Below are 26,117 nucleotides of genomic sequence, written 5' to 3'. Positions count from 1 at the left end.
CATAACAACAGCAACACCAATTCCAAGAGTGATCTCTTCACAAACGAACAACAACCTTCATGACAACTTGAGATCCAATTTCATTTTAACTGATAACGGAAATATTTGCTGACTTTAGTCGAAGAATAACGAAAACAAGTGCTATTCTTAACCTCACCAATGATTTTCATTCCGAATGGTTTTTGAATCTCGCACAAATCGAAATAAAAGGAATGTATCATAAATATTTTAATAAAAGATGCTTGTAAAAATAACATTGGCTCATACTTTTGTACAGTATATTTCTGCACCCGCAAGTACGGCTAAAGAGAAGAACAAAAGCAATGCTTTAATTGGTCACGCTGTATTGGAAAAAGGAATGACACGAGCCTTTTCTTCTTCTTTCTTTGTAATTTTTTTCTTAAATTAACATTATCTTTTATCGTTCATCATGTCTTCCAAAAACTTGACCAAGAATTTCAAACGGGAAAAGGCCTTTTTACTCGCGACATGTATTGGTGGTTTCGTGGAAACACGCCATGGAATTTTGACAGGGTAAATCTCGTCACCTTCGACATCGAAAATGTCTTTCAGGGGGCAAAGACTTATACGACTCCAATACTAGTTTTCTTCAGGCTAAACAACTGTCTATTTAATATCGAGTTCGAGAGGGAAAAGGGAGAAAAAAGAATAAGAGAAGTAACTTAAAGTACGGTCGGAGACAATATAATATATATCTCTAGATACGCCGTGCAGTAACATGCGATCCGCGAATATGGCCGATCATGCATGTACTATCTGAGAGAAAAACGTTTAGAGGTTAAAGTTAGCCAAAATCCCGCGTTTATAATGTAAAGTATAATTTAGGACTAGTTCACAGCCACCCTCCCTCCCCCCCCCCACCTCCTCAACTCCATTCCCCCCCCCCCCTCCTTCCCCCTTCCCCCCAAAAAGAAGGAAAACTAGTATGGCGATAGTAACTGACTTCTGTCTATATCTCTCAAATCACCGCAACACAAAAAGAAAATTGCCCAAAAGAGACTTCTTTTTTAATTCTCAGTTGAATGGAACCATTTCATCCCAAGCTGTTTCACGCAGGTGTGGAATTTGGAAGCGGTGATGTCGATGATGGTGGGATTGGAGAGCCAATTGGCTGAGTCGGTGTGCCACTGGACTGCATAGGCACAGGCGAGTTGATCACAGGTTGTCCAGAGGCTAATCTCTGTTGTTCTTGTTTTACCACTGGGTCTACAAAGTGACATGTGAAATAGACAAAGTTAACCAACATAATAACAAAGAACTTTTCAAATGACTGTGAAAAGTAATTACGCGATTGCAAATTTTGCTACGCTTAGTGATTGGTTAAAGAATCTCGCGCTAGATTATCAACCACAGAGAAGGAAAACCGAACTGAGCCAATCGCGATTTGCACGCGCGATTTTTCACGAGCTGTAAGCAAGTTACATGGAATTGCTACGAATTTGGATTGGTTCATTGCGCTGTTTGAACCTGCTGCGATTGGTCGAAGTAATTATTGGTTTTCGTCTTACGACACTCAATCGGAAAACCGCTCTCATAATTGCAACTGATTCATGCAATCTTCTAAGGTAGAGGACGGCAAATTCAATCAACGTGCTGAACTAAAAGTCTTCCAAAAAGGCTTGAGAAATTGGTGTTAAATGGTCATCTCCGTGGAAAGAAAAGGGGAAAAACCAAGTGTCTAAGGATACGTTTTAAATAAATAGAACGTGAAAAATTGTAATGAAGAATTTGGAAATTGCGCTTTCGATGCTTTCTTTTGAGAGGTAAAAAACGAAACTGTAAGGGCCATTTCCGAGTTCATGTCTGCCTCCTCTCCAAAGCGAGTCTAAGTGCGAATTTTTTCTTGTGAAATTTGCATTCATATGTAAAGTAGAACTAATTACTATCACGAAAACTTCGCACTTAGACTCGCTTTAAAGAGGATCCAGACATGAACTCGGAACTGTCCTATTACTGAACGCACTGATTGCAAATAGGAATGTGCAACTCACAGAAATATGGATGTTCCATGGCCTCCCTTGCTGTCAGGCGTTCCTATCATTAAATGAACAAAAGTCAATGTTATTATAATCCTCTTGCAATTACTTGCATGGCCAGGTTTCTGTACAATTACTATGTGGAACACAGTGCCACCATCACTCTATACTCACCGAAATATCATATCTTAGGAGCTTGTCCAACAAGTCAATTGCTTCTGGACTTACTAAAAGTTCATTTTCTGAGTGAGTAAATCTTTCCCATCTTTTTCTGGAATGTCTGCAACAATAAAGAAAAAGGATCTCCAATTAATAAAAGCCATTATTGTATGCTTGCACAGTTACATGATGACACTAAAATATGAGATGAAATATACATGTATGAGGGTACCTCAGAGATCATTCACAACAGTGCGTAAAAGACAGGCAAGATTTATACAATGGACCTGACATTTTTCAGCCAATGGCCCACACAGTTGAGCGACATCTAGCAGAGAAAGCTCATCAACACTTGACAATTAATTGTTCAAAGCATTTTAGTCACACAAGCAATAGAGAAATAGAGTTGTAGCAAATCTGACGAAAAGGAACTAACTCATCAGGTCATAGCACAAACAAGCTTGACGGTTCCGACTCGACATAGATCTTATTCATAAATGGCGGTCACATTTATAATTCTTTTGTCAACGTGCAAATTAGCCTAACAAGCCTCATTTTAGAGCAAGAATTCTTTTCAATTCACTGTATGGTATCGAGGCTTGGTAGGCTAATTTGCACTTCGACAAAAGAATTATAAATTGGCCGCCATTCATGAATAAGGTCTATTCTTCCAGACTGTTTGATTACAAGATTTACGTTTCAGCAGGAAAGGAAGCAACATGGAGCAGGTTGAACTACGCCTGAAGAAAACACAAGCCAAATTGACCAAAACTTGACAACATTGTGCTTGAGAAAGTTGCCCTTGTCGAAGGCATCGTAACTCAAGCTTAAATTGTTTTGATTAAACTTGTCATTCAGCCATTGTAAAAAGCAAGGAAATGCATTAAATAGGGAGATCATCAGCTGGCAGACAGAGAATCAAAACCTCTTGGATTTCTTTTTTTTTTTTTCCACATATAAAAATACGATAAGGCAAAGTGATGACATAATTCTTGTATGAACCAACGTAAAAATCTCAAAAAGAACTTGCCCATTGTTACCCTTTGAAAAGTACATTTTGTCAAGCCTCCACTGGAAGCACGACTCAAAAGTAGCTCACCTCCCGAGGATATCATTGAATCTTGGGTCTAGTTCAATATGGTACTTTTCCACATACTCAAACAGTTCATCGGTTCCTATAACTTTGGCAATTCTGACCAGCTGAGAGATAAAGATAAACAATTAAATGTTTACTTTTTAAAGGCCGGGATTTGTATGTCACTTGGTCATTATGAAATGGAAATGAACAGATGGCTAGGCTACTGAAAGTTTATAATTTCTCTTTCAAAGCTCTTGATACCTGAAAATTTAAGACGTACTTCTCTGGTGAGGTCCACCAAAACCAATAGTTTTACTTTCTGTCAATAAATTTTAATTCAAGATCACATATTGGTAATGGTAAAGTACACACTATTCTTCGCTAAGGTATCAACATTAATTCATCATTTTAACAAGTGATGCACCCATCTCAGGCCCGTATTGTTTTCGCTCTTTTACATTAGATTCGGCACATGTAAAGTTCAACGTTTGAAAAGGGCCTGAGATGGTGCATCACTTGTTAAAGTGATGAATTAATGTTGATACCCTAGCAAAGAGTAGTGTGTACTTTACCATTACCAATATGTGATCTTGAATTAAAATTTATTGACAGAAAGTAAAACTATTGGTTTTGGTGGACCTCACCAGAGAAGTACGTCTTAAATTTTCAGGTATCAAGAGCTTTGAAAGAGAAATCATAAACTTTCAGTAGCCTAGCCATCTGTTCATCTCCATTTCATAATGGCCAAATGACTCAAACAACTCATTTGTGAGAAACCTGTAAATGGAACTCGCTGAACAAAGGAGGGCCAACAGCATTCTGCTCGAAGAAAGATGTTACACAACCGTAGCTTGTACTAATAACTAACTTGCTTACCTGGTCGTAGTTGTCATGTCCATGAAAGAAAGGCTCCTTTCTGAAAATCTTCAATAACAAAGAATTAAATAAAATTAATACACATGTACATGACACAATATACATGTATCATTAACTGACATAGTAAAAACTGGCAGAAATAACGCAATTCATTTTATTATATGGACGGGAGTGTTTAAGCGGGAACCAAAACACTCCTAGAATCAATACGATCACTACATCCGGGAACTACGAAGTGTAATTTTCGTACGTAACACGAGTGGTCATATCGGGCAACGATTTAACGATTCCCGCCTTTTTCTTGCATTGCCTTGAAACAGAAGCACGTGACCTTTAAGCGTTAACCTGCGACCAGGCCCATTTTTAGCTTCGCCCACATGTTCTCTTACGTCGTCGCTCGCTATCTCGCCAACTCCACAAAAACAAAAACAAAAATTTTTTGAACAAAGACAAAATTTTTTGAACTGCTCATTTAATGCGTGGAAGAGATTCTCACCATACTGGCCAGCATGCAGCCAAAACTCCACATGTCAAGAGAATAGTCGTATTCCTGGAAAGGACAAAAACAATACTTTTTATCACTGATCACACAGAAGCAAAAAAAAAAAAAAAAAACTACCATTTCATACTGTCCTCCTCTCACTGAGAGCAATTTTTTTTGACTCGCCTCAGGCCTCTGTTAGTATCACTATCCAAGATGTCCGCCGATAACTCTTACCAAAAATAATATGCCTGCTTTTTTCTACCTTCAACTCAAAACAGGGGTGCAGTGGTAAGTGTACTGGCCTTGCACCAGTGTCATCAAGGTTTGCTTCCTGGACTCAGTGCCACCTGGATTGAGCTACAATGTACATGTAATGTTGGTACTCTATTTTGCAAGCAATGTAATAGCCAATCAGGAACGCTCATTTTCGGAAATAAACCAATTATATTGACAGAAGTTATAGAAAGCACTTGCTCTTTCTTTGTGTCATGATTTTGGTCATGCCCTGAAAAAAACACTTTCTTTGGCATTGATTATTGTGGTAATATGCCCCGTGAGTCCACAACATTTTGACCACTGTGAAGATGATTTACAAATGCATTGTTGCCAATAAGAGTACAGATACGGCTGAACCACTTTCAGTTTGTTAAATTGTCTCAACAGACGATGTTTTCACTAGTGGCAAATTGTTGTATCAGCCTTTTGATTGGTCGGAAGATTTCTTCACTAGTGAAAAATATTATCGTCCATGCGTTTTTATTGCCAAGTAGTTTGTTGAGCTTTGGCGTGCTCTGCCAGTGCACCGATGGCGGGAGTCAAATTTGTAAACATGGCGGCCAACCAGAGTATAGTTTTTACACTTTTCGTTCTTTTATTGCTTAGTTTTCTCCAAAAAATAGTTCAGAAAACCCAAAAAAGTTTTAAAAGTATTTAATCGAGGTATGGAAGGTAAACATTTCTCTTATTTCAAAAAATAACATTTTGCTACTTGTTTGAGGTCTTTTGTTCAGTAGTTTGATAGTCTCAATATTAAAACACTTAAACTGTATGATCTCTATACTTTTATCATAAACAATTACTTCATGGCTGGCTCATTTGTAAGATTTTTATTACTCACTGATTGTGAAGGAACGTTAAACTTACTTGTTCGCTTCTTTCACTCTATTTATTGGTTTACCAAACATTACGGTATTACATGTACATGTATTACAATGCAAAGAATACCACAGAGACACTAGCCCACCTTAAGCAGTACATACCTGATGATCAACAAGTAACTCTGGTCCTTTGAAATATCTGGATGCCACTCTGACATTGTATTCTTGACCTGGATGATAAAATTCTGCTAACCCCCAGTCTATTAATCGTAGCTGATTGAAAATGAACAAACACACACAAAAATAAACATTTTCAGCTTCATTTGTCAAGGCTTGCTCATTGTAGTGAAGGATGTAGTATACAACCAGGAAAAACTGTTGTTTTTTTTTTTTTTTTTGAATTGTGGAAAGTAGGCCTTTTTTCCCAGAAGATAAGCCGCAGCCCTGATTTCTAGCAACAATTTTTGGGAAAAAGGTGCAGCTTATCTGCGGGTGTTACGGTGAATTTCCAATTATCACGCACTCAGAAGCTACTGTAAACTAACAGGTTCAAATGTACCCGATTTTGAGCGCAGGTGTAAGTCAGTAAGTCAACCTTTATGACCTTTTATCCATTGACTCCTGAACCTTCCCCAATTGACAAGTAAAATCGTCTGGCGTTAGACAGAGTAAAATCTATTAACCAGTCAATACACTGTGGTTAAAATCAACTGAAAAATTGCCCTCAACTCATACGTGTACAAGGGTTTTAGAGAGTACGTCGGTTGGCGGGTGGGACAACTGCAACTCTTAAACGATAAATGAATTATGCCTATACTGTAAGAATATGGCGATTGCTCAAGCTCGTTGTGGTTTTAGTAAAACTGAAACAAAAATAAAGTTTAACTTAGTTCTCTCAAACCACAAAAAGTTTTAAGTGCCAATAGCAAATTAAAGCGAAAAATTAATGTGAAGTGCTTTATGGAACAGGGCTCAAAATTTAAAAACAATTTCCAGTCACAATTTTGCAATGACATTAAAATTCTGTTGCAATTTCACAAATTGTAGTCGTAAAGTCATTGCATTGTATTGTTTTGCCAGCCACTTAACAAAACGAGCCTGCAGTACTTGTGTGTGAAGAAACAACTGAAAATAGCAAATGATCAAGATTGTGCACACAATTTTGCAGCTAAATTACGCCACAATTCAAAATTTACGACAAGAAACAAAATAGTTTTTTTCCATTTTCTTTACATATTTTAGCTAAAGTAGTGGCAAAGTGGCAACTGCTAATCATTTTTACATGTATTTAAAAAAGATCCGAGGTGAAAATTAGTTGCTAATTGCGACTTCTCCAGATATTTTAGTGGCAACTTAGGAAAATACATTGTCTCCAAATATTTAACTAAAGAAGCTTAACCCAGTTGACATCCTTAACCCACTTTAGAAAAACACATACCTTTCTGTTGTCATGATCAATCATAACATTATGAGGCTTCACATCTCTGTGCATGATTCCCATGCTGTGACAGTAATCCAAGGCCTAAAGCAACAGAATGACTTTTATTTAATTCTATCTGCATGCATTCACCACAAAATGTATGTACTGTTAGACTGTAAAAAATGCTTTTAAGTTACACACTAGTTAATATTCAGCAACCATACAACACAAAATAATCCTTTAGCACTACCACCACTGAGCAATGAAGCTGTTCACACTAATATTTTGACTCCACTACCCAATCAGACACAACACGACTAACTCAATCACAACACAACTACAGGTGTAGATACATGGGCATGTAGGACAACAAGTGCCACAAGCCGGTTTATTTTGCTTACCATATGCATACAAACTCTGCTCCAGCATAACAATACATTAGCATACTTGATGGTACTGACCTCCTAAAAACTTGTTAACGGAAAGTACCGTGTACACTGGGCACCTGCCGGATACGAAAACCCAAAACCCTTCGGAAATGAGGGAACGTATTCTCCAAACCCTATGCAAGTGCCACTACCCCATGGAGGCTAAGGGGAAAAGATAACAACAACAACAAAAAAAAGTAGGCGAAGAAAGCTGAACCTAGACTGATTCAAATCCCTAACGGTTCACTATTTGTATGACAAATTACATGAACCCATAATCCCCACCAGACAACCGGACCCAGTCCTCTGGTCAGAGCCGGCAAAATATCTATTTCTGCCAATTTTGCAGGCTACAATAATGTCAGAAATAGCATTTTTTTCTCAGATTTACCTTTTGTACAAACAAGGTACATACATGTACAGGTCTTTAGGAACTCAGAGGTTAGCTAATTTTGAATTTTAAGAAAATGCCATTATTTTGATTGCTTTACATCAAGAAATTTAAAATGATTCCAAAAGACACTTGATTTCTGACTTGATAATGACACTGTATAAATGACATTGCATGAATGGTACTGTAAGGAATGATTTCATATTATTATTTAGCAATTTTTAAAATTCATGTCTACCTCCTCTTCAAAGCGAGTCTAAGTGCAAAGGTTTTGTGATGGTAATTAGTTCTACTTTACATAAGAATGAAAACTAATTTTCATAACAAAAGCTTCGCACTTAGCCTCGCTTTGAACAGGAGCCAGGCAAGAACTCGGAAATGGCCTATTTAAGTCACTTCTTCATATTTTAAAATCCCAAAAATAGCACCACTTACCTTCAAAAGTTCATATAAGTAAAATCTGATGTCAAAATCAGTAAATTTCTGATAGAGTTGCTGTGAAAGAAATACAGATATCTTTAATAAATGTAAATTTATTCGAAAATGATAGAATATCTGATTGTCATAAATTCAAGTAACTGTCACAGTGGTTTTATCAAGTTTTTGACATAAAGGTAAAAATTAAAGAGGTTCCCATCAAGACATTCTTAGCCTGCAATGCGGGCATTATTTTGATAGGGATAATGCCACCACCTTAGATAGTAAAAGTCATGGACTTGGAGTGGTGGGGAAAGTGTAAAAATGGTCCAGGGCCACTCACGTCTGTTTCTCAAAAGTCCCAAAAACGTTTCGTGCCGAAAAGCCATTTGTGAAACTGCCAACAGCTTGTTTTGAAAGCCGATCTTTTACCATGTTTTCAAGGTAACAAAAAAAAAAGGGCTGTGAAGTTTGAAGACTTAAACCCTCTCCGTTCTTGAGACACAAAGGGAATTGTGACACCCCTAGATGGCCCGTAAAGTTTCGGGACTTTTCGAGAAATGGGCCCCTGGTTTCAAAATCGTACTTGAGCTCATTAATCATCGGTTTTTAAAAAGCCTTTGCTAACATAAAAACACTGGCTCTGGCTAAGACATCCTAAGATTTTCTCTTAAATTTTATTTTGCAGCTCAATTTCATGAATTCCAATTGATAGCTATAATAATATTATAATTGCCTAAGCAGGGTCTGAAGCAACTCACCTTAAAATCTGTGTTGTTAACATACTCGAAAACTAAAGCAGGTGTTCTAGACTGCAACAAGAAATACAATGTACATCAAGGCAAAAATTCTAAAATAGAGTTATCCCTCATAACTGCAAAACACAGTCATTCATCAATGTGTAAACCACACTCACAAATAATAATACATGTGTAACGAGAATGTCATGCATTAACTGGAAGGCTGTATCATTATGTTGAGTTTTAAGTGTTCAAAAATGAAATAGAAAAGCAGTTCAAAGAAAATCTTGTTGGTTCTCGAACATTTTTCACCCCACAAAACCAGAATAAATATTCCTTGGATTTGTAATTTCTCCACTTGCTTTTATGCAGGGATTCTGATAGGATGCGGAAATCTTTGGCCATATTATGCGTAAATATGCTTTGATTATGCGGAAATTGCACCGGATTACGTGGAAATTTAAACAATTTATAGAACTAATAACTAGGCCCGTCCAATGTATTTACATGCTTATGGTAAATCAGGACTCGAAATTGCGACCAATAGAGTCGCATTTACGACTGATTTATTTCCCTTTGCAATATCGTCAATTTGCGACCAGCTTTCACCGTTAAAAGGGTTAGTAATCGGCATTTTGCTGAAACTTTTGCTAAAATAAATAAAGCAATAAAAAAATTATTTTGTTTTTCGTCATGAATTTTGTTTCAATTTGGAGATATGGAACAAAATTGTGATGTGGTTGAACCATGATTCATTCCCTCGATCATTCACCATTTTCAGTATTGTTTTAAACATACATATTGCGGGCTCCAATTTTGTTTTGTACCACTTTATTGCAATGATTCTCCCTACTTTTACAAAATTAATGATCAATTTAATTTCCTAAGTACTATAACTTGCGGCTATATTTTCATACCTTGTTGCATCTCTTTTAAAAAGTTCAAGCTCAGGGTATGTTATGAAACGGTTTAACTAGAGTCCAGGCTCATTGCTGAAAAATTCGTAGAAACTGCTTACGAACTTTCATCTTGCAAACGAAATGGCGTGTTTTCTTCAATGTTCAGGAAAATAAGCGTTTCAAAGTAGTCAATCTCTTTGGCTTTTGTGCTTGTGAGGATGGTAAGCAGCTGATTTATCACTAATATCAGGCATTTCTTCAGTTTTATGCGGAAAATATTGTTATTATGCGGAGAATGCGGATTTTAGAGGATTATGCGGATCTGCATCACCGCATCCTGTCAGATGTCATGTTTTATGCCTCACATTTTTGTCTTAATACTGTTTAAACTCTCTTACGAAAGGAAATGTAGCATGACATGCATTTTTCTTAATTTTTTCAGAACTCCTCAACACCAGATGGAGCAATTCACCATTAATTTTATTTCAACAGCATTGTACATTAATTTAATGATGCATACCACTGGATCCTTGACAACATCAAGAAGATTAATTATATTGGGCCCTCCTCGGAGGTTCTCCAAGATCTTTATCTCCCGTTTGATTTTCTTCTTTTTAACAGGCTGTAAGAGAAATATATCATGTTTATATTGCATACATAGTGTATGGTACTTTTCATGTTACATCAACTGTGGTACATCATTGTCAAAAACATTAATTTTGCAATAATTTTACATTACCATCGATGCAAATAGGAAACGAGATTTCAAATAATTTTTGTACAAAAAACGGTAACAGACTGTATGTAAAAGATGGAAGCAAAAACGGTGAGCTACTGGCCAACATGCGAGCAAATGCAACAACCAAGAACTCCATGCTAAAAGTCCTCACCTGTCTCACACTCAGTAAATGTGAGAGGGGAGCAGGGGTGCAACTGCTTTAATAATATTATTGGTTTTTACCTTGTACAAAAATTTGCATTGAATGTATGATGCTGTGAAACACACTCAACCACATAGGCGTGAGCAATGTGCTACATAAAAGTAATATCATAGCATCCCAATAAAAGGAGAGTGTTTTTGAGTAGAACTGGATGCTGCTACCCTATTATAAAGCGCCCCCTATCACAGGGCTGTCAATAAATTGAAAGTAGAAGGCTTATAATTAAAAGTTGGTGGCCATGAAAGTGAGCTGGGCTCACTTGACTGAAGGCGGAGAAATGTTCTCTATTAGAGCTTGCTTCCATGGCGCAGACACCATGTTATTTCGTCAGATTAAGCGCAAGACTGGGAACTATTTAGATAAAAATTAATCTTCCTGGCGTTCCACACTATTTGCACGAACGATTGAGCGCAAGCAGTTTTGTTGTGATTTCTCTTGTTTAACCCTCATAAAATATGCCGTCAATTTCACTCTAAACAGGGAGAATAATATTCTAAATGTTTCTTTCATGATAATTTAACAAGTGTGAGATTTTTCATCTTGAGTGGTGGTAAAATGAGATGAAAGGAGCTGGTTAAAGATGGCTTTTGAAAGGTGGTTTTTGCCAGCTACTGGGCCCTTATTGAGAATTGTCTGGCATCAGCCAGAGCAAACTCTGTAAGTCTCACTCTCAGCTGGTGGGGAAGGGTTAAAGGGGCTAGGTCACGCAATTTTAGGCAATTTCAGCACTGACCGAATGGTCATAGAATTAACTAAAATATCAAAATAACTGTTTAAAACTATAGAAGAACTCTAACAAAACACAGGGAGGCCAAGAAGGGACATGGATGGACAAAACTGAAGATTGAAATGGATTGAATTTGGGTAAATTTGAAAAACGTCGGCACACCTTTTTTCAAATTTATGTCAGCCTATATCAAAATGTCATTTACACAGCTGGAAAATCATTCTCAGTTGTTATGTGGCCGTGATTTTGCAAATGAAAGACTCTTGCTCTGCCTATTTGACATTTTGAGCTCATAATAATTAACAAAATTAAACAAAAGTACCTAAAATAGCATGACCTAGCCCCTTAAGAATAAAAATAATTTCCCTTCAGATTAACTAACCTTTAAAATTTTAACTACCACTTTCTCATCATTTGTGATGTTGATTGCTTCAAAGACTTCACTGTACTTTCCTCGGCCTAGCTTACGAACCAGTTCATAATTGTCTTGCTGACTAAAGAAAATTAAAATACACATACACTGTATAAGTATGTGGAGTATTATAGTCACTAAAGATGTGCACAATGCACATCCAGAGTTTGACACTTACTTTTTTAGTAATTTGCCCTTTGGGTAACCAGTTTTGTTTTTTTGGTTGCCCATTAAAACTCAAAAGAGGCTTGCAAAAATGTCAGATTTGTGTAACATGTGTGTAAAATGGGTTTGACAGACCAATGTCACTCTTGCTGTGTGTTCATGATGTTCTAGTAGCCTTCACAGCATTGCTTTGACAAGGATATCATTAAGCGATTTTCCTTTTCTGTAAGAGATCAAGGGAGATTCCTTGAATATCTATCTGAGATTAGGCTGCTTTTGAATTAAATGCCATTTGCCCAATACAGTTGAACCTCGATTATCCGGACCTCGATTATCTGGACTTTTTCTCTGGTCCCAATTTTGTCATGAACATTTATTAGTCATGATCAAGATCCGTAGCCATATTCTTTTTAAAACTACAGCGTTGAAAAGTGAAGTAAAGGCGAGTTTGTTTCATGTCCTTGAAGCGTAAGCGATCTGTTCTTTCGATAAAAGATAAACAGGCTACAATTTTGCGATTAATATGGCGTTAGTAAACGGCAGATATCTGATATCCGCAAGAACAAGGAAAAGATCATGACGTTTGCTGACATATGTACAGGTATTCACAACGGATAGTGAAGATGTAGACCATATTGTTTTCCAAACGATATCTTAATGTAATCATTTTTTGTTCCTCATTAATATTCATATTCTCGATTATCCGGACCCTTCACTATCCGGACTATTTCGTCTAGTCCCAACGAGTCCGGATAATCGAGGTTCGACTGTAGTATGTTCTTTATTCCTTCAAAGCTGGTTGAAATTGCTTGACAAAAGGTAGAATTTTCTTCTGGGCTTGTTTGGTAGCGCATTTGACCGTGCAAAAACTGGGTTACATTGTAACAAACATTCTTTTCTGAAAGATGGTGGCTACAAACATGTTCCTCCTTCTGATCTGTTTTGCGGTTTGTACCAACATATTTTTAACGGAAAAATAAATGACAGCAAAGAGATTAAACATTGTTGTTTTTTTATCGTGTTTGCAGTGACTACTTCATAAATTATTATCAGAAACCCATAAGGGTTGAAACGTGTAACGGCCCCTTGTGTGCTTGGAAACAAGCTTCTGAATATTCGATTTGCTAAGTACCATATTTGGAACAACAAGAGCGAGGGGTTTCCAAATATGGTACTTAGCAATGAAACATTCAACCAATCAGTTCGCACTGAATATTCGGAAGCTGTGAACGCGCGTTACACGTTTCAACCCTTATGTGTTTCTGTTATTATTACATGTAGTCAGTTTCATCCTTGCCAATCAAATCGTTTCTGTTTTACTTGCCCAAGGATATATTTTCGCTTGCCCCGGGCAACTGGGCAGCATTAAGTGTCTAACACTGATATCTAGAGAGCACAGTAAAATGCATCCCCTTGTACAATGTTTCAGCAATTGATGTATCCTGTCCATATCATGTCACTGTTTGAGAATCAGGGAATCATGGAAACTTTCCAAATTCCTTGCCAAAATAATTTCATTTTTATGCTGGACTGACTAAAACACAATTTGTCCAGTGACACACATACATGTACATGTACATACTGTAATACACATTTTTGCATTCTTTTGTTTGCTTGCAAATTCGCCCTTGTTGCCTTGTTCTTATCTTAAAATTGAAGAGAACATTTAACCTCGAACGAGGCAGCAAAGGCAAATTTTCTGCAAGCAAATAAAAGATTTTTCAAATCATGGCCATTTTGGAGTAAGATGTATAAGAAGGAATGCCTGTACTTCAAAAGTTGACAACACTGTCATTCAAAATACATGTACAAGCCCATACTTCCCATGAAGAATAGATTACGAAAAATTATGGCAAGCAAAAGTTACAAAACACTAGTACTATTGTTAAGGTAGCTAGCCATATCGCCTGTTGTTTGGAATTTTGACTACCCTTTGTTAGATGGTAGGAAATCATGTATGAGACCGAACGCAAAGATGATAGCGTGAACCAATCATTAATACAAGCAAGGCAGAGTTATTACATTGTACAGGTAAAATCAGCCTCCCATGGTTAACTTTGATCAACCCTTCGTAGATTCATCGTACATATATATAGAAAGCACACTAGAAGAACAATAAATGCTTTGTGCTGAACTTAATTTTTGGCTCCATTTTTAAAGTTGCCATCTCTGCCAAAAATCTTGATATTCATTCGAGATTTTCATTCGGAATCAGGATTAATACCTTTAACTACCTATGAAAGTTGGAATTACAGACAAGTTACTAACAAGGAAAAATTTTGACAGGTTTTGAAGCATGAGCTACACGTTAAGGTGTTAAAATTAAACTTGCTAACTTCTGCTGATTGTAATTAAACATTTATTTGTTTCGACCACAAAAATCTTGTGTTACTGGTAATACGAGTTATGAAGAATTCCTAATGGCCTCATGCAAGAAATAAACTTTAAGATATAAATTTATATCAAAGGAGAAATGCTACACATGAAGAAACAGGAAACACACTGAAATTTTCTGTAGAGGAGTCGGAGAAGACTATAAGCAACACTTAAATTTCTGATAATTACATGTACCAACGACAGTATTTTTAAAAGGGCCAAACTTTATAACATACACATAAACTTTAAAAATAGCTATAGAGAATTTTGTTTAACCTCACGTTAATTTCACCACGAGTCACGTTTGTCAAATTCTTTTATAAAACTATACTCAACGTAAGTTGAAGTTTAGAAACAATAGCAATGGCATCTCACTTATTTGACACGAAAGTCGATATACCGGTACCTTTAAAAAAGGACCGCAGTTTTCTTACATTAAAACCAAGTGTCAGCTGCTTACAAAAGAAATAGTGCACATGAACAATCACAGTTTGTAGATCAATTCCTCTTCATCGCCTGGTTTAAGACAATCAACCAACGTTGATGACCTTGTCCAAGGCACGTCAATCTCATTGCAATCATGTACGGCTTGCACAAGCCCCAAATGGCCGTGTTAACTATACATCTATAAAGGTTACAATTCTAAAAGAATTTTAGCGATTAATGATAATAATACAAGAATACTCACCCCCATTCAATGACATGAGATTCATAATCCCAATATTCTCTGGGACGATGCACGTTCACATCAGAGTAAACTCGAGCACGAGCGGTGTTTGCCATTGACTTTGTCAGCGTTTTACTCCACGCCGCTCGCAAATAAGTGAAGTTTATTTGCCTCCAGTTCCGATATACTACCCAGATGACTTAACGCGTAGTGACTTAAGTGCCTTTTTTCTTTTTTTCTTTCTTGATCCTGGTCAGGTAAAAGCAGACTGACGACGTTGTTCCAAATGAGGTGCAATTTTCTTTGTATTATCTTACGGCGAATATTCGAGAAGACTCGAAGCCTAAAGCCTCAACAGAATCTGAGAATTTTATCATACACAAAAGAAGGAGTTAAAGTAATTTCATACGTTGTACTTTCGAAGTACCAAGGGTAAATACCTCATAAAAAGGCAGAAAAGTTCGTGAGAATATGGCGGTGGCTGAAGGAAATGCCAAAAAGCGGGTAGAGTCGAAAGCGAGGCTTGCTCAGAGCCTGGGACACAGCAAAAGGAAAAGAAAGATGGCGGACTGAGAGACTGATGCATGGCTCGTTTCGCTCCGATAAAACGACCATTTTATTTCTTGGATTCAGTTATTCCCTATGATGAGGACAAAACCCATGAATTTAAAGGCCATAGAAATATTGTAGTCGAAGACTTGCCTCCGTGGTGTTATATACCTGGGACTGAAAAGAGATCACGAAAAGCTGTGTCAAGGTCGGTAACCTTAATTTTGATTTGCGCTACTTGAAGATTTAAATTATGATTAGAAATGTAGGATATTTACTTTTGAAGCACATTTTGCGCGTTCTGCAAGGATAATCATGAATGGAATTTTGATGCTGAACTGTCACGTGATCGTTGATGACGCATGACGACTTTCCTTGTTATTGACCGAAATACAGGCCCCAAGGCAAATTTTGTGATAGCAAAAGTTATATTTTCAGATCATGATTGTCTGATTATAATTTTGTAGACCTTGGCACAGGCAGACCATGGGCAGCCTCTTTTGGGGGCGGGTATAAAACACAGTTCACATTCCACAGGTCACTCGTTGCAGGTCATTGTTTTGCATTTTTGAAAGTGACCCAAAACCCTCAAATTGGCTAATGCTAGGCCTAAAAACCCCAATTAGGCCTAGGGTTAAGGTAAAACAATGACCTGCAATGAGTGACCTGTGGAATGTGACCTGTGTTTTAGACCCGCTGCTCTTTTGGTGTGTTTGATATGTATCTACAAAAAAACAACAACAAAACAAACAAATAATATGGCGGTTGCGATTCGCTTGAAAATAAAGTTTGTAAGAAAGTACTTTAATAAAAACAACAAAGAAAATGTTGACTGAGTCCTTTTTTTTCTTGTTTTCACAAGCTGTTTTAGGCATTATTTTGCAAAAGTTTTTCTTGAACCCCAGAGTGAAGAATTTTCTTTCAAACTTTATTTTCAAGCAAATCCAAACTGCCTAACACTCCTACAGGAAATTTTTTTTTTGTAGAAGGATACCAACCACACCAACAGATGGTGGTCTGCCTTCCATGCATTAATTATCATTGCTGCATTATTATTTTTATTATCAGGAATATCAATGCATTCCTGAATACAGGCAAAGGGGGCACTATTTATCTTGGAGTTTTTGACGATGGAAAAGTGAAAGGACTACGTTTGACAAAATACCAGGTAACTCATGCAAGATCCTTATGGTGTGTGCATGCGCTAGGCAAATTGTGCTCCAGATAAAGACAGTTTATTAGGTGGAAGAAATTACTAGCTCTCTAGGCCAAACAAGAAAGGAATTTGCACAGAATGCAAATGTAACCTCACCAGTGTTCTGGATGTGGCACTCACTGTTAAGGTTGGCCTGCTGTACTTTCTTTTATGTATCCCTGGCTCTGTGCCTACATGTAAAATTAATATTATGGGGAAAATGAAGACTTTCTTTCTTCCTCTTTAAATTAGTTAGTACTAGCTATTATTATTAATTGTTTATTTAACTTGATTCACAGAAAGATCATGTTAAAATTGCTGTTAAAGATGCATTGAGCAGATATACTCCTAAAGTCCCAGAAGAATGTTACAAAGTAAGCCCTTTGTTACAGTGACTCATTCCTTAGTTTTTGTTAATGGCCTTTCAGGATGAAAGTGCTTCTTTTGATTTGGATAATTATTGTTCTTTTATGTTAACATTATGAAATACATGTAGGTCAAAAGTGAGTGCGAGTTTTTAGTCATGCATTCCATACACTGAGAAACAGATGAAAGGCACAACGCCGAAGGTCCAGAAATATTTGGTGTTACAGTTTTGGTATTTTTCTATTAAAATTCTGTCATACGCATACACTGTAATTTTACATTTCACAACTTGGTATCACAGCTTGTGCAAAGCAGGAGTGTTTTACCTGTTGTAGTTTAGGGAGCCAAGAACGGTTGTGGAAGACTTGACATTTTAGTTATGAAGCCATTCCAAGCTCGGCAAAATGCAAGGACAAATGGACTGAGTGACCATATTTTTAATGAAATTATAGCAAACTGCAGGAAACGTTGAAGTGCCAGTTTTGGATTGCGGAAGTGTGTTTAAAGATTGTGATCTGCACAAGGTTGGAGTACTCTCAACTCCAATTGAAGAAATGGATGCATTGTCATTGAATTATTGGCTGAGCAAACTTGTGATGGAAATACATGGATGTAGCGAAAAAGTGTGCAGAAAGAATAATCCTAGGCCTCAAAAGACTGTGTGTGGCATTGTATATGGAATCTGTTGCTACCTTGAAAAGAAGAAGTGAACAAAATTCTTGTTATTAATATTATATGCACCAAGTTGAAATTTAATTCATTGGGCAGGTGTAAAACTCATTCACATAAAAGTGTTTGATCTGAGATTAAACATGGTTTTTGTTCAACTAAGATCAAAACCCTGATAAAAGATCTTGGTCTGGTGTTTCATTGGTACCAACATCCATCCACCTGACCTGAATAAGTGGCATTTATTGGGTGCACGTAGCCACTTGATAAATTACTGTTAAGTTTGATAATAGATGTTGATAAACTACAAGTGTTTCTTTGTTTTCGACTTTAACTGTAAAAATTTATGTTACTGTAATCATAAAATGTGTTAGAATTTTTTTTAGGTTGAATTTGTACCAGTTGTAGAATATACAGAAACAGATGATGTGGAACTTCATCCTCAGCAGCAAGATGATATGGATATGTTAGTACATGCAGCTGTGTTTTTTTTCCTGTTCTTTATTGTGGCAGACTTGTTAACTCTCCCTGTCACCGGGAGACTCCTGATTTTTGTCCTTTTCTCCCAGTGTCTCCTGGTTACTAATGCTTATTCACATCATGAAGATTATAGAAATTAACTTCGTGATAAAAAAGCTTGCAATATAATTGGAGTAGAAATAATTCCTGACATTATCATTGTCATGTATGGCTTACAGTTGAGTTAAAAAAGAGAAATTAAATTTTATGAGAGATACAATGTAACACTGATCTACATGACTGTAATACCCATGCCAGGCCCCATATGTGGCCCAAATAAAGGAGAGACAATATTTAAAAAACATTTGTGGTGGATCATCTCAGTAATGAGTGGAAAGTGTTGCTTTGTTTTCTAGTTTTGAGGGGTTGGGTTTTTTGGTGTAAATACCTTGTAGGGGACTTAGTGTCCTATTGTATTTAAACCCATCTTAGGGTGAATCTTTAAATAAAAAATAAATCAAGCAGTCAATCAATACTTGACATGTATACTTGGGCCCCACATTGCTGCCATACTCCAGCTACTGTAGTTTACAGCATACACCTTTGATAGTGGACATCCATCCATGTTATGGTCAATTGACACCTGTCATTTGACACCAGTATCACATTACCATATCGTGGACTAGAGTTTAAAGGGTCAGCTTTTTTTTTTCTAAGTTGACTGCTGACCAGGTACTGGGTTTCGATTGGATTGCAAGCTCAAGCCACGTTAATCTATATTAATTTTCAAAGAAACAGCACAGATCGTTGATAACTGACAGCAATAAAGCCCTCTAACTTATTACCGGTAGTTAAGAGCTGGTAGTACAGTACTTTTTAATTATGTTCATATCTATGAATCTATCAATTTTGGCATTAAAATTCATAAAATTAAACTTGCCTTGCAATTTTGTTGTGACAAACACATTCTCATATTGCTTGACAAGTTGCTGGATGGGTGTTACACTAGGACAGGCAATCTTTTATGCAACTTGTTGCAATTTTGATGATCACTTGAGGTTTTCATTGGCTCCATTGCCTGCATTGCAATACATTAAGTTGCACAAAGAATATCAGTTTAACAATGCCCTTACTGTACACTGGTCACCGCTACTTTATTTAGGAGTTTTCTTTTGTTCCTTGGTTTAAAGACCTAGAGTCATCTACAAACAGACTGTGTCTTACTAAAATTTGGTTTTATCAACGGAGTTGATAATGTAAATTGGCCACCGTACAGAGATTCTAAAAGCTGACGTTTCGAGCGTTAGCCCTTCGTCAGAGCGAATCGAGGGATTATGGGTTACGTGTAGTTTTTATAGTAGAGTAGGAGCTACGCTATTGGTGGTAACATGGCAACGTGAAAAATAGGAATATATTAGTTAAATGAAAAGCGTTCGTTAATACCGTGAGGATTAAGGGTGCCGATTTGAAAGATGAATTTTTGTTCCAGATTCTTGCGGCTTTCCGTCGTACCTAGATGTAGGGAAAGGCCGCAGATAGCCATGTGTTTTTTGGAGTGGTTAGGCAGATTAAAATGGCGAGCGACTGGCTTGGATGCATCCTTGTCATTCTTCTCAACATCGCGAAGGTGTTCGCGGAATCGGTCACCTAGTCGTCTACCTGTCTCACCAATGTATAATTTATTGCATAACGTGCAGGTTATGCAATAAATGACATTTGCGGAGGTACATGTGAAACGATCGGTGATCTTAACAGATCGCTTAGGTCCCGATATCTTGCTAGTGTTAACAATGAAAAGACAAGTTTTGCATCGTGAGCGCGCGCATTTGAAAGTGCCGGGTTGCTCGTTAGTTTTGAGCGCGCTTCTAACTAAAAAGTTGCCTACGTTTTTGTCGCGTTTGAATGAAATAAGTGGAGGTTGCGAAAAGATTCTACCAGTCTCGGGATCATTTTGGAGTAATTTAAAATTACTAAGAATGATGCTTTTGACTGCGTGATTATGAGGATGGAAAGTGAGGGTGAATGGAATTCTGTCATTCTTATCTTTTTGTGACGTTTGTAGTGATGACTGTCGATCAAATTGTTGGGCGCGATGATGGCCCACTTTGACCACAGAGACAGGATAGCCACGTTTTTCGAAGAACTGGCACATCTCCTCTGATTTGCTGGAAAAATCGGAGTCATCACTACATAGACGTCGAATTCGAATTCGAATTCGAATTCGACATCGACGTCGACGTCGAATTTCTTAGACTTCGACGTCTATGTAGTGATGACTCCGATTTTTCCAGCAAATCAGAGGAGATGTGCCAGTTCTTCGAAAAACGTGGCTATCCTGTCTCTGTGGTCAAAGCGGGCCATCATCGCGCCCAACAATTTGATCGACAGTCATCACTACAAACGTCACAAAAAGATAAGAATGACAGAATTCCATTCACCCTCACTTTCCATCCTCATAATCACGCAGTCAAAGGCATCATTCTTAGTAATTTTAAATTACTCCAAAATGATCCCGAGACTGGTAGAATCTTTTCGCAACCTCCACTTATTTCATTCAAACGCGACAAAAACGTAGGCAACTTTTTAGTTAGAAGCGCGCTCAAAACTAACGAGCAACCCGGCACTTTCAAATGCGCGCGCTCACGATGCAAAACTTGTCTTTTCATTGTTAACACTAGCAAGATATCGGGACCTAAGCGATCTGTTAAGATCACCGATCGTTTCACATGTACCTCCGCAAATGTCATTTATTGCATAACCTGCACGTTATGCAATAAATTATACATTGGTGAGACAGGTAGACGACTAGGTGACCGATTCCGCGAACACCTTCGCGATGTTGAGAAGAATGACAAGGATGCATCCAAGCCAGTCGCTCGCCATTTTAATCTGCCTAACCACTCCAAAAAACACATGGCTATCTGCGGCCTTTCCCTACATCTAGGTACGACGGAAAGCCGCAAGAATCTGGAACAAAAATTCATCTTTCAAATCGGCACCCTTAATCCTCACGGTATTAACGAACGCTTTTCATTTAACTAATATATTCCTATTTTTCACGTTGCCATGTTACCACCAATAGCGTAGCTCCTACTCTACTATAAAAACTACACGTAACCCATAATCCCTCGATTCGCTCTGACGAAGGGCTAACGCTCGAAACGTCAGCTTTTAGAATCTCTGTACGGTGGCCAATTTACATTATCAACTCCGTTGATAAAACCAAATTTTTGTATACTACTTCCCCACCGACGCAGCACCACAGTTTCTTTAGAAACTACCCCTTCATTCATGTGTCTTACTAACATTGTCTTCTTGGGCTGTACTGTCCCCCACCTTCCCTCAGACGGCTTCTTGCAACCCACTTTGGCTAGCTACATGTACATGTAAGATGCACTTTTTTTTATAATCATTATGGTATTCCACTTGTACCAGTAGATTTGATGAAACTGATAGCAACCGAATGAGACCTCACCTATTGCGAACACCACATTGCTGCTGGTGTGACAAGGAAGCCATGGATGCTTTTCGGAAGGTGAGTTGAAGAGTCTCAGATGTAAAGTGACTTTTGGGTTACAATATATGCAGCACTTTTTGGGGGTTCATGGAAACAGACAGTGTATCTGATGCAACACAGACACCCTGTTATGGGTAAATTCAGACACTTCTTGACATGGCCTTGAAACACTGACTTGAAAGCCACGGACACCTTTAGGAGGATGATAGACTTACAATGTACATGTGTACCTTAGTTGGTCGTAATGCTGTACATGTAAATAAGAGGCATTAATAGCAAGCTAAATCCACAGACAATTTTAAACTACTAAGAATGCACAACAGAGATCAAAAAGGAATTTAAGACCCATCTGCAAAGATTGGTTTACATACAGGAGGCTAAAAGTACCGTTAGTCATTAATGCTCTCAATGACAAATAACGATTTAGCATGCAAGCAAAAAACATGCAAGTTTGCAACCACAAAGTTATATAGAAAGCTGCCTGCCCTGCGTGAGTTCCCATAGGGTGCCCTTAAGATTCATGAAGGAAGAATGTTGGCCATGTAGCACTTATAATTCAATAATTGTTAGAGTGTAACTTGAAGTGCTATTGTTAAATGGTTGTGTTTCCAATAAAGTCCATCTGATCGTTAGCCCCAGTAATGTGCCCGCAGGAAGACAGAAAAAAATCTGACCAGATTGGAGGTTGTACCCATGAACTTGGGATTAAATCACAGATGCTGTAAGGACTTAGCTACAAGTTTTGATGGGAGCAGGATGTGAGAATTTGAAATGTCATTTCACAACTATGGAGATGTAGGCCTGGTGCATAAAGGAGGGATGTGTTTTTTTCAATCACTAGGCATCTTAAATTTCAATAGAATTAAATGACAGTGTATATCTGGAGGTCCTGTAAGTTCCCACATGTGTAAACTCTCACCCTTGCCATTTTTTTTAAAATCGCAAATTGGTTGGCATTGAATAAGAATTCATAAATGCTTCCTTTTAGGGATGTGCTGCACCTCTTTATGTGGTGGAAATAACAGTGTTTTCATGGAAAAAACAAAACTTTACAAGAGAGAAAAATCATGCTCACATCCAGCTTCATCCAGTGTATGAAGATGAGGAGGGTAACTGTTATTTTAGGAGACAGGCAAGTATAGATAAGGTAAGTTGTAAACAGTAAAAGTCAATAGATTCAACTTTTTTAAAGTAACATTCCCGACAAGTGCCCAGAAAAGCACTTACCGGTAATGAGGTCAATGACTGATGCATTCTGATTTCAACAAACGTCGCTACCTGTATGTGTACCTCTACACCGTATCTTTCTCCGCAATTGCTGCATTCTAAATACAAGCAATCATTACCATGAAGGTATCCCTCTGACCTAAACACAACCCTAAAAATAACTGTATCATTGTAACAACTGAAGATTAATTCTTTTGGTGAAACCTCTGCAAAAGCAAATGAAGACAATCTGATGAATACAGTACATTTAACAATTATTCGCTTAAGACGAGGTGAATATTGTCGAGGTTTTTATTCACCGAGCCTGAGGTGAAAAAAAAAAATATTTTTAACGTATTAATTAATTTCTTCGTCTGTCACCTCTAGTCAACAAAACGGATTGTGGCCATTTTGAAATAGCATTTAATAGGCGATTATCGCATGATAATCACCTCATCGCCAACCAATCAGCACAGAGAATTTTCAGTAATCACCTATGTAATTGTACTATAAAAACACCATGTTGCCTTCACCTTGCAACATATTTATTATCATTCATTGCTGTCCACACAACAGTTACAGTAGTTCATTCCTGCCAATTTATTTGATACTTCTAGTTGTTAATACTAAAATGAAGAACATTCACATTGTTTATTCATACAGCGTTTCAGTTGTAATAGCATTGTTGTTCATAGACTTAATGTTTTCCCTATAATGTTTTCTTCAAAATTAACTAGTATTTTAAAATCTTCTAGTATTCTTTGCAAGATGTGGTAGATCTGACAAAGCAAGAGGTTCATCAGCATTTTAAGCCTTTGTTTTTAAGGTTTGTACTAAGCAAAAAAAACTGTTTATTATAATTATACGTAGAACAGGCATAGCTCAGTTGATTAGTGCACGGCTTTCAGAGCAAGAGGTCCTCAGTTCGACCCTCGGTGACTTCAATGTCTGTTTCGACTTTCCTCTGATATGTGTAGCTATAGCTTTAATTAAATACCCGTAAAATGGAGCACTGACAGAGGGAGGGGGGTAAAGGGTACATTTTGTGCTTCCATTGATACCAGCCTCGTAGCTGAAGGAACTATCGACGTTAAATAAACTAAGTGACTTTACCTTTTTACCTATCTTAATGGTTGTTAAATCTAGGGAATCTCCTAGACCCTCAATAAGATTATTAAATCCTTTTTTTCTCTTTTAGTATCAAAGAGGAGATGATGGTCATGAAGGAAAAATTTAACTTAATATCATGCTGTAAAACTTCAGCAAAAGGTTACAGTTAGCATTTGCCTTGACCTATTTGACTATGTTTTTTTAATTCTAAAAGTTACATGCAGGACTGTCCAAGTCTAGACTAATATGAACTCAGACCAGTACATGTACCAATCCACACTGTTACTAACGATGACTGCACACTGTACACCAAACTAGCAAAAAAGAGCAAGACCTTACCAAAAACCTCAAAGAGTGGTGTTGTGATTTTTTGCGTACCAAACTCCTAACACAGTGCCTGGTGGACCAGATGTTACACTTGACACTGTATTTTTTCATCTTACACCAGAAAGGTCTGGGCATCATGCTTACATGTACATGTAAATACTGAAGTTGTGATGATCCAAGCTGATTTTCAGTTTTGCCTGTACTGGTACTGGTATGATTTCAACCTTGTCTCATACATGCTGTATATGTACAGTAACTTAGTTTTGTTTTAATGAATGGGAGTTTACAAAGGAAAAACATATGCCATTGGCTTTTTTTATGGATCAAAAAGTTAATTCTGTGATCCATAGGATTTTAAATGAGGATTTTAGAAACAATATGTTTGATTAAAATTTAGATATTTTTGTACACTACAAGCAACTTTAGTTACAACTGACTTGTATTAGTTTTAGAGCAAAATTCAAATGTAATTATATTCATAACTTGCTTCTTAACACAAACATGTACAGTATTTAAAAAATGCAGGTGTTTCTCTGAATAGTAACCATTTTTGAAAATTTTATTACATATTGCTCATCATGCTACAGAATAAATTATGCCCTTTTACTGAACCATGTATTCATGTTGGCAACAGGCTCATAAAAAACACTGGTGCATGAAAGTCTTAAACATGCTATCATCCCCCTCATTGTCTTTTTGTACAGTGATGCTGTAATTTTGTTTTGTGCGCTACCCCACAGAAATTTAGCATTTAGAAACAATATTAATTAAAAAGCACTTTAAGTTCTAGTAAAGGCATTAAAATTACTAAAACAAGGCACTCCCTTATCCAAGAAGAGTGTTGGAATTGGATGTTGACAGTTGGTTTGTCTGTTATTACAAAAGAGTAGTGCTATCAAAATACCAGAATCGAATGTGAAAGTAAAGTAAAAAAAAAAAAGAAAACTAGGCAGTCAACTATCAAAGCAGTATAACCCAAGGAAGCAGGGCTTCACTACAGAGATACATGTAAGCACAAGCATGTGGCTGATTGCTACATGTAAAATACATTGTACGATTACATGTGCAACCAAACTTCAAATTGTTAATGTAGTTGTCTGCCTATGGCATCCTACACAACAGTACTAACGCATAATTCATAATAGATAAGCAAATAGAGGATGCTAGGCCCAGAAACTCTTCATATCTCTTCTCCGACAAAGGCAATATTTCCATCGTTTGTGACACAGTCTTGACCAAACGTTAATTGAGGAGTCACAAAAGTTTAACTCTGACTTTCTCCAGGAACTGCCGTAAAGATCCTCAAGCCATGCATCTGTTTAACTTCATCTGCTAAGGCCTAAAAAAAAAATAAACAAAAAATTCATGGTGTTTTGGACATTCTTAGAGGTTTATTATAACATTTTGAGTTTTCTGTTTATTTATTATCTTAAAACAATCTGAGA

The 26,117-nt window shown here is 37.2% G+C and overlaps 3 protein-coding genes across 4 annotated transcripts in view; 1 reads left to right on the top strand and 2 right to left on the bottom strand.

Annotated features, from left to right (window-relative positions):
• Nucleotides 1-215: 215 nt before the first annotated feature.
• LOC137973333 (casein kinase II subunit alpha-like) lies at nucleotides 216-15,775 on the bottom strand. Its single transcript, XM_068820153.1, has 13 exons — nucleotides 15,296-15,775; nucleotides 12,037-12,148; nucleotides 10,507-10,608; nucleotides 9,109-9,159; nucleotides 8,366-8,425; nucleotides 7,130-7,213; nucleotides 5,854-5,964; nucleotides 4,607-4,660; nucleotides 4,111-4,158; nucleotides 3,256-3,356; nucleotides 2,172-2,277; nucleotides 2,013-2,055; nucleotides 216-1,227 (listed from the first exon to the last, which is right to left on the bottom strand). The coding sequence occupies exons 1-13, from the start codon at nucleotides 15,388-15,390 to the stop codon at nucleotides 1,070-1,072; spliced, it is 1,125 nt and encodes a 374-aa protein (XP_068676254.1). The 5' UTR covers nucleotides 15,391-15,775; the 3' UTR covers nucleotides 216-1,069.
• Nucleotides 15,776-15,813: 38 nt separating this feature from the next.
• LOC137973906 (uncharacterized) lies at nucleotides 15,814-24,570 on the top strand. Of its 2 annotated transcripts, none has more exons than XM_068820897.1 (8): nucleotides 15,814-16,031; nucleotides 16,892-16,991; nucleotides 17,318-17,392; nucleotides 18,440-18,519; nucleotides 21,951-22,047; nucleotides 23,018-23,176; nucleotides 23,991-24,061; nucleotides 24,434-24,570. In XM_068820897.1, the coding sequence occupies exons 1-8, from the start codon at nucleotides 15,859-15,861 to the stop codon at nucleotides 24,513-24,515; spliced, it is 837 nt and encodes a 278-aa protein (XP_068676998.1). In that variant the 5' UTR covers nucleotides 15,814-15,858; the 3' UTR covers nucleotides 24,516-24,570. The 2 variants fall into 2 exon arrangements, with proteins under 2 accessions (XP_068676998.1, XP_068676937.1); XM_068820836.1 differs by having other exon boundaries at nucleotides 21,948-22,047.
• Nucleotides 23,812-26,117, bottom strand: part of LOC137974620 (bolA-like protein 3) — a 12,453-nt gene continuing 10,147 nt past the window's right edge. The window contains exon 4 of the mRNA XM_068821569.1: nucleotides 23,812-26,011. Coding sequence (XP_068677670.1) covers nucleotides 25,937-26,011 — 75 coding nt within the window. The 3' untranslated portion in view covers nucleotides 23,812-25,936. The remainder of the gene's footprint in view (nucleotides 26,012-26,117) is intronic.

This window comes from Montipora foliosa, chromosome 1, assembly GCF_036669935.1.
Source record: "Montipora foliosa isolate CH-2021 chromosome 1, ASM3666993v2, whole genome shotgun sequence".
Taxonomy (NCBI): domain Eukaryota; kingdom Metazoa; phylum Cnidaria; class Anthozoa; order Scleractinia; family Acroporidae; genus Montipora; species Montipora foliosa.
Note: the sequence above shows the minus strand (reverse complement) of the source record. Positions and strands in the feature narration are given on the sequence as shown.